Below are 9,233 nucleotides of genomic sequence, written 5' to 3'. Positions count from 1 at the left end.
CGACCCAGCTATAAAAATTATAGTGTTGGCAAAAAATGTCAGAAGGGGGTGAATCAAATTTTATAGCAAGCTAGCGTAAAAAATGTTTCACAAAATTGCGTAAACGGCGTAGGAAATATTTCAAGCCATTGAGATTCAACCGTCAACCAATCCAAGACTGCGATGCTCATACAAGCAATTTTTTTTTTTTTTTTGTCGTCAATCAGAAGTAGACCATTTTGTTACAATTTTACACTTAATATTATATAGTTTGAAAACTTTATTTTCTTAATCTACACTCTTACAAAATATCATGTAAATTTAAGTCGCGTTGGATGCACATAAAAGAAGCGAAGCTTTTGACATATTTTTACGTCCGTTCTTAAAATTACATGACACATGATTTTGTAGCTGAAATTTACACGTAGTGACGTAAAAATGTGTGCTTCAATATAAAACTACACTGTCAATCATTTTTGTAGCGGTTGTAATTTTAAATGCCATGTAACGTATTTTTTAATCACAAAATGACGTAATTATACTTACTTTTCGGAAATTCCCATTATTGATTGGAAATTGATGGCCTTCTTACATACACTACCAGCTTTGATTATAGAATCGCCTTACCGAGCATTGCAACACCCATTATTAATACTGCAATTCTGTAAAGCGATTCCATGCTTTAGGCGGGTAGTGTACATTACATGTAAACCAAATTGGGATGAACACTAGGGTGCGGCTCATTTTATAAAAGTTCTCAAAACCAAAAATTCGTGTGCTCTTATGAATTTGAATCACATTAATAGAGAAACCTCAATGTTTATTATCATTTAACTCAAAAATTCATTTTTCTTTGAACATAACTTCATAAATACTCAACCGATTCCAAATCTTTTTACATGGCTTTGAAGCAAATTTAGTTGTGTCTAAACTGTTCATAAAACATATTTTTCTAAAAAAATGGATTGACTTAGTGACGATTTGACTTATTCAACAAAAACTACCCAAAAACATGATTTTTAATAAAAAAAATAATTTTCCTTGGACTATTTTACTTTTCTTGCCGGAAATTGCATTTTTCCTATAAAACTTATGTGTATAAAGCATATTGTTTTAATAACAAGTTGAATAGTGCATATATTTTCTAACATGTGCAAAAATATTTTAGTTTCAAAATTATTAAAAAATTTCAGACAAATTTAAATCTTGATATTTTCAGCTTAAACTTTGAGGTTTCTCTGTTAATGGGATTGGAATTCATAAGATCACACGAATTTTTGGTTTTGAGAACTTTTGAAAAATAATGTACATTTAGGGCTCCTTTTTAAAGTTTTGACTATCGAGGTGATCCAGCCACGGACTGAAAGCCTCGTTAATAAAGACAATAATAATAATAATTCAAAGTTTCGAAACTTTTATCTAAATTGGGGATACGTACCACGCATATTTTAATCAAATAGAACTGATTATAATTCAGATTATGTAAATACAATACGGAGATACGACCGTGCGAAGATAAACAAAGATACACGTTTTTTTAATTATTTACACAATTACTCACAAAATATATACAAATCAAAACTTTTATCAAAGGAATTAAGTTAAAATGGCGTTTAATGTGCTCTTGACAATAATAGTAAAACAATGGATTAGTACATTTTTAATTGACGAACATTTATTCAAGATTTTTTTTTAATTCGTAACGATTTGGAACTTTGCACTTTGCAAACGATTTTTTAATCATTGTTATTATAATGAATGAATGTTTCAACTTATATATAAAAATAGTTGTTCGGAGATCTTGCGAAAATTCAGTCTAGAAATGTCCGGCATCTGGCGTCGCTTGCGGCACATGGTTGGATAATGCTTCTATTATGCTCTGCACGAGTCGCTGTTGCTTGCTCTTCCTCGACGCCTTTGATTTTGTCCCTGTGATAGGACAAATTTTGAAGAAATATGTTTGGAGAAACTCCAAAAACTTTGACGCGCTCTTCATATACATGAAGTTGTATACATAATGGACCGCAAGCAAATCACCGAGCGCTGTGAAAATGTCCTTCGTGCCTTCGGTTAGTTGAGTTTGTTCAGCAAACGCGTAGAACACACGATGATCATTTCCAAGGTCTGGAAATTAAAAATAAATATATTAATTAATATGTATAACATCACAACAAATAGACACAATATTGCGTTGAGTATTATAACGGCGTATCTACAGTTATCGGTTTTCTTTTTGGCTAATAACTTGATCAGAAGAACGTTTTCGTCTTATATTCTTGTTTAAAAAATCTATGTAGACGAATCAGTCACTGCAGATACGCCGTTTTGATACTCAATAACTACTTTAGATTTTTGCATCGCTCAAAATCTGGTTAAAAGTGGTTGGGGGTCGTCCATAGATCACGTGGTCATTTATGAGAAGAGGGACCCCACCTGGTAATGACCACGGTCCATACAAAATTTAAAAAAATATGTATGGACAAATGACCAAGAGGAAGGAGAGGGTCTGGAATCCCAAAAACAAAAATGACCACGTGGTTAACGGACAGCCCCTTATCGAATTAAACAAAATGATTGTTGCTGCACATGGCCGCTTTATTATAAATGTTTTCGAAAATTTTGATTTGGCAACTCAAAATCCTGGAATAATATTCATCTTAGGTGGTGCATCACTTTTAAAGTGGCTGCAATATTCAGTATGAATGTAGTACCGTCGTTGGGGGTGAGATTGAACAAAACATACGTAAGGCTTGATTTATTTTTCAACAACCTTTGCTGCCCATAAAAGCATAACTGTCATATAATTATTTTTTTTTAAAGCAATACCTTTAGTAGAATATTAAAGGATACAAACATACAATTTGTTCATAAAAATAGGATTTTTGTTTTGCGAAAAATAATGTTAAGCTTTGACGAACAGCTTATCTTAGGAGTTTTTGGAAAAAACTATATAGCTCTTCAAAGTGTCCACTTTATAAAATGAACAGTCCTTAATATTCCAAATATTTCAGAGATATTTCAGATTGTTCTCTGGCCTAGTTTTACCTCCGACGACGGTAATACATGACTTAATACTTATGAGTACCGTGACACGCCCCATAACCGTGAGGTTAAAATACTCAAATCAATTGTAAAACATAATGAAGGATTATTTTCATGTTTGTTAAGCTTCATGTAGTAGACCGTTTTATATATTTTGCTCAATAAATATGATTTGTACTATTTTGAAAATTCTAGCCATAGTTACATTTGCTGTTGTTAAACATACCATCGTACTAAATACCATGCATCTGACTCAGAGTGCCGGGTGACATTTTGAAACATCTATCAAATTTGGGAAATAAAATAAATATTTAATTTAGCCATTTTAGAATTATAACTGAAATACGGAATTTGACACTCAGAAGCAATCGTATTGGCACCAGGCGATTGAATGCTAAAAAAATTGTTTTTTTTTTATGTGCAACTTTAGTTCAAATTTGTCATGGCTTTTAAAAGACTACTTATTATGCTAACGTTTGTGATAATCATTTAGAAAAATATATTGATATAATATGCTATAAGTCCACATTATTCACAAATAAACGGTAGCGCCATTGGGGTAATTTGTTTTCAAATCGCAATAACTGGAAACTGCCTCGATCATTGGCTATTCTGATAAGGGATCAAATAGTTTTTAATAACTTAAATTTGTTGAAAAAGCTAAAGAACTAAGTGACGCTCCGTCTGATTACGGCAATGCTAATCTACGGTCTACAAAACTACAATCTACACATACCAACGGCAATTAGCATCGGTCCGGCCGACTCCGTAGTAATCTCTGAGGCTTTTGTTCCAAGCTGCAATAAAAGAAAACAATGGTAATTTGCATAATTACTTCAATACCTGACATACTTACTTCTTTTTGTATGATTAGTTCGTTGATATTCTCGCCCAACAAAGAGCACAAGGAGGCTGTGATGGTATAGTCAGATGGAGTTTCATCCAAGGTATTCTTGAATCGGTGTCTCAGAAAGTCGACGATTTTTTCACGCTTGGCAATGAACAGCTTTTCGAGTAGGTCTTTGGCCACACCAGTTGCTTTTTCGAAATGGAAGCTAATCAGCTGCCTACGACGTAGTACGGGGAAACCAGTAATAATTTCCTTGAGCGGTTTTGGCTCATCCATTCGGAATCGCACGTACGGCTGAGAAGCTAACAGGAGTTCGTCACTTAGCAACTTCGGATCATCTCTCAAAAGTTCACTCAGAATTTTTTTGTCACATCTCGAAGATGATGCCGTCCAATATTCTTTCAACGTTCCGGCTTTCACATTTTTGTTTCTACGAACCTCAGCAACCGAACTGCTTGGACCATCCGAACTCTTGAACCGGTTCAAGTACGAGTTTCTGTTAATCATCTTATGCTTTAGAGCTACATAGCTCTGCTGGTTAGCACATCCATCGTCGTCTATGAATTGAAGTCCCGAAAACTTTGAGTAAATTTGCTTTGCAACCTGGTCCATGGTACATGCAGGTATTTCCGTATCAATGCATCGCAATTGATCAACGATCGTATTGGTCAGAGTCGTCATATCAGTTTTTGAAAGCCGGGTACTCACAGGAATATGTTTTCCTGGATTTTTGTTGCGGTATTCTTGCAAACAGTTCAATCGTTCAAGAATATGGTCTCCAATTTTGGACCAGTTCACATCAAACGCCCGGAATTTCATTTCCGTAGATGCATGCCGCCTTTTGCTTTTCACCAACTCCACGTTTTTGTTGCTGGCAGACCTTTTCATTGACTTATTCGGGGATACATTTTCAGAGTTTGTAACAGAAATTTCGTCGTCATTATCATCCTCTTCAATTTGCCCTTGTAAAATCACAACCTTCGTCTCCTCGGCTTGTACTGACTCAACGATCATCTCCTGCTCTCCATAGCAATCATCACTGTTATTGGCCGTTGATACTTCAAACGAAGGTATTTCCGAAGCAGATTGTTGGTCCACATTTGACATAAGAGTAATGAACTCTGGAGTGCTTTGAAGGGATTGCAGAACAAGTGGAGAATTCATGCTGGACTGGCACGCTGCTAATGGTTGTTGAGAGGCAGCTGACACAACCGCAACGATTTTTGGCAGATTTCCAACAGGTTGATGTATCAGATGACCTTGCAGTTCATGGTCCATATTGGTGCTGTTATTATCAGAGATTTGTTTCCAGGACTGCTGCTGATCAATCGCTGAAAGTACACAAGTGCAATCATTGTAAAACAATAAATTGTGTATATCTTTTATCGCGTAATGCGTAGTCAGTTTTCATAAGGGGGTAAACGGGGCAAGATGGATCAATGTCATTTTTAAGAACACTATACATTTTTGGATGACATGAATAATTTCGTCAAATGAGCATCATAATTTTATATAAGAGCTATACATTAATTATTCTATTATGATGGTTTCTTGCATGTCAAAAATAATAATTTGCGATTTGCATTTTTTCGTAGGTGATATCTTTGGGAAAGGGAGACTGGTAGCGACTGATAGTCTTGAAAATAAGAACTTCAGAGAACCCTTGAGCAAAAAAATAACCAATAAGAGAACAAGGAACCACGAGATGATAGTTTGATTCATCATTTAAACAGACATATCTCTAAGACTTTTTTGAAATTCCTCGTGACATTACAACAAGTATTACTGCTCGTTCTACTGTAAATTTCTTCCACATATTACTTTAAGGCAAAGTAGCCCGTCATTCGTTTTAGCAGCAATGATCACTTTGAAGCGTGCAATTTCAAAGTGATAACTCTCATTTTAGATAGCTTATATTGACTTGAAAAAGTATCACTGTACGCGCCAACGTGCATAAAGTATGCTGATACTTTTTCAGCTGTGTCAGTGCAAAACCAACTGATTTTCTTTGATTCAAAATCGTGAGATGAATTAGCAACAATCACCAACGACGCAAATTTCAATGACGGCCTACTTCGCCTTAAAGACCTCTTCAGGAAATTTTTTTTGTGATTTTTACTATTTTCTTATGTTATTCTTCCAAGGATCGTTTAGATACCTTCGAAAATTCAATTTGCATTTTGCTAAGAAAAGCCACACTTTTTCACTTTTTTTTGTTGCCATCCATTGATATACTTGTCTTGTACACATATATACGGATTACATATAACAAAAGAAACTAAAGCTGTCAATAATTATTAGTAACTGTTGAAATGTTAAACGATATACACTGCCCCTCTTTGCACAACAGTCCCATGTTGGAAAACGACAAACTGAGAAAAAGACGATTGAAATGTGGAAACAATTTCGCTCCATTTTGAGTCTTTATTTGGCCTAAAATGTGTTGAATTGCTACATATCACTGTTTGTTGAGTACACGAACAAATCTAATAAATTTCTTTTGAATTCAAGTTGAAAATTTGCCTTAAAATGCACAAAAATCGTAGCGAGACTGTTATGCGATTATATACAATATAATATTCCAATGTAATTGCATACCAGTCCCATCATGTTCATCGGCTCGTTCGACAGCTACTAAAACATCGCTTGTTATTAATGCACTGGTTGTGTCATTTGCTATTTATGTTCTTTGGTCGTATAAATTTAGTTATTATAGTACAGTCAACTCTCCGTAACTCGATATTAAGGCGACTATCGAGTTAGGGAAATATCGTGTTAAAGAACACAGTAGTTCGATATTCCTGAGCACCAGCAAAGAATCATTACAAAATTTAAATAAAAAATTTAAAGCGAAAATTTGTAATGCATCGTAATTGAAACATGTGTGATATCCACTAATTTAAACATATTTTCGAAACAGCGTGAATACATGACATTTCTAATGTCGTAAGCAAGTGTGTATTAAATACAGTCAAACCTCCATGAGTCGATATCTGAAGGAATCATAGACTCATGGAAACATCGAGTCATGGAATAGAAATGCTTTGGAAAGCTGTTTGAGCGAATCATCATAGTTACCATGAAATTTTGTTTAAGTATGGTTCCATGAGTCGATATTAAGACATAGAACATCGACTCATGGAGGTTTCACTGTATAATTGATTTCCCTTTACTTCACTACACATCAGTGAATAACTGAGTCCGAATGTAGTACTAGAAGTGGTACCCATTCTGAGCCCGATCACTATACGGACTTTGATGTGACTGTTATGCGAATATTTTCAAGATGGGACAACACAAATGGGGTTTGTTTTTGTACAAGTTAGGAACAAAGGCTACTTTTTTAGCAGTTTTTATCGATCTTCTGACGATATTGAGTTGATTTATGCAAAAAACGCAAATCGGTCAAAAGTCGACATGGGACTGTTATGCGATTATGGGCAGTACAGTGAGTCACAGTGAAAATCGTCCACCTTGAACATTACCAGAAAAGTAATTCATACTATTCATGTATAGAACAAGAATTCAAATTCAATGGCTTGTTACGTTAGTTCGGCAAGGGTCTTGATAATTGTATGCAATTCAAGTCATTGAATAATAAAAGAATAATTTAAGCTCAAATTTGTAAAAATAATCAATAACAAGGTCACAGTGAAAATCGTCCACCCTGCCGTTATGAATGATTTTTGGTGTAATATTATACAGTTTTCATTCATATCATTTGATTAACTCGCGCATACACATACATTCAAGCTCGATCTGTCAATTCATAGTTCAAAAATATTTGTTTAAAATGTTTTTTTTTTTCCTGATGACCATCTCAAATTCCCGTCTTTTCCCGATTTGATGGCCACTCTGTCATTTCTTCTTTTCGGTAAAAATCGACTCGAAAAATGACCAATATTAAAAAATCATTGAATTTCGTAAGACAACGTAAATCGTGCGGATCTAGTATATTGATCTGTGAACTATGGGATGGTACACAAATTATGTCACGCTAAATTTCAACTTTTTAGGCCCCTCCCCCCTCTGTCACGTTGTTTGTATGAGTCCTCCGACAATTTTGTAAGGCTTCTCACGCTTGGCTGGGTCCCCTTGGAGCTTGACCTAATTTGTGCATGATCCCTTTTGGAAAAAAAATATAAAAATTCAAAGATTTCATAATATTGTTAGCCCTTGTAGCAACTTTTCCTCAAGGCGGTCAGATTGACCCACTTTCCCCTATTCGTTTGACTGGAAAACCACTAGTCCCATATGCCGTAGATGTTGCGATACAATTAAAAATCTTTCTTCTTAAAATTTAGATTTAGGATCAATGACAGATTGCATAGGTTCAAACTGACCTTCCGTTTTTTTCACCAAAACAAAATAGTTTTCCATTCCGAAGATTCAATAGGTTATGATCCGGCACAGCGATGTGGGTGTTACAAGTCCAAGATTAGCCACACTTATTTGTAATATTTCACCGTAGAATGTGTATGTTTTGAATACACGAAATGCGCGAGCTTTTTTTAGTAATTCTTGAGGATCTCTTGTATATAAAAAATCGCTAGTAATTCTATCACAAGTAACTATGAACTTCTGTTGAACTTCTCTTGAACAGTTTTCACCTTTTTTTTTATTTTTTCGCCAATCGTGACGTTTATCGATATCTACACTGAGAATCAAAAACACTATAAAATTAGTTCATTCTACCTATTTTGCACTGTACGACCGAAGTACTCTTTAAAGCGTAAAAAAGTACCCACTTTGAGAAAAAAAACTAGTATAACTCATAATAAGAGACTCATAGTAGCTTGTACATCAAACTAACGAGTGAATTTAACCCACTTTCTAAAAGAAATCATTTCGCAAAGTGGGTATATTTCACTCTCTTATTTAGCCGATTTATGAATGTAAATTTAAGTTGTATTTAAAAGTATGGTAAAAGAATAAAAGATCGATTGCTTGACATAGCTTTATTGTCTGTGAAAATTATTCACTATAGTGGTTTATGCGCTCATGTACATACACGTTACATGTCACCAGCACTACTTAAAAAGTGCTGGTGGAAAATATAAACAAAGATCAGCTGTTCCCAGCAAAATCAAACGGCAGTATTTTCAACCAGCAAATTTGCGCATGTGTTCGTGACACCGCTCGGCGAGAGCTCAATGTTCACTCAAAATAAAGTGAAATATAACAGTATTGTCTTATAATTGGGTAGATCTTGCCTGTTTCTCCCTAGAATATCACGACCTGGTAGATGCTTCACGTTTTAATGCAACATTCATACAAAAAGCGTTACGAAGAGGTGGGTGGGTGTCGAAAATAGTCATTTTTGGCGTTATGAAATTTGTGAATAAACATGGTTCCAAATATA

The 9,233-nt window shown here is 34.8% G+C and overlaps 1 protein-coding gene across 1 annotated transcript; it reads right to left on the bottom strand.

The window, feature by feature from the left end:
• Positions 1-1,778: 1,778 nt before the first annotated feature.
• On the bottom strand, positions 1,779-8,466 carry LOC110681379. The gene is made up of 4 exons (XM_021857121.1): positions 8,215-8,466; positions 3,878-5,202; positions 3,758-3,818; positions 1,779-2,103 (listed from the first exon to the last, which is right to left on the bottom strand). The coding sequence occupies exons 1-4, from the start codon at positions 8,249-8,251 to the stop codon at positions 1,796-1,798; spliced, it is 1,731 nt and encodes a 576-aa protein (XP_021712813.1). The 5' UTR covers positions 8,252-8,466; the 3' UTR covers positions 1,779-1,795.
• Between the last annotated feature and the right edge of the window lie 767 nt (positions 8,467-9,233).

This window comes from Aedes aegypti, unplaced genomic scaffold (genome assembly GCF_002204515.2).
Source record: "Aedes aegypti strain LVP_AGWG unplaced genomic scaffold, AaegL5.0 Primary Assembly AGWG_AaegL5_hic_scaff_775_PBJ_arrow, whole genome shotgun sequence".
In the NCBI taxonomy this organism is placed as follows: domain Eukaryota; kingdom Metazoa; phylum Arthropoda; class Insecta; order Diptera; family Culicidae; genus Aedes; species Aedes aegypti.
This window is presented reverse-complemented; position numbering and strand designations above follow the sequence as displayed.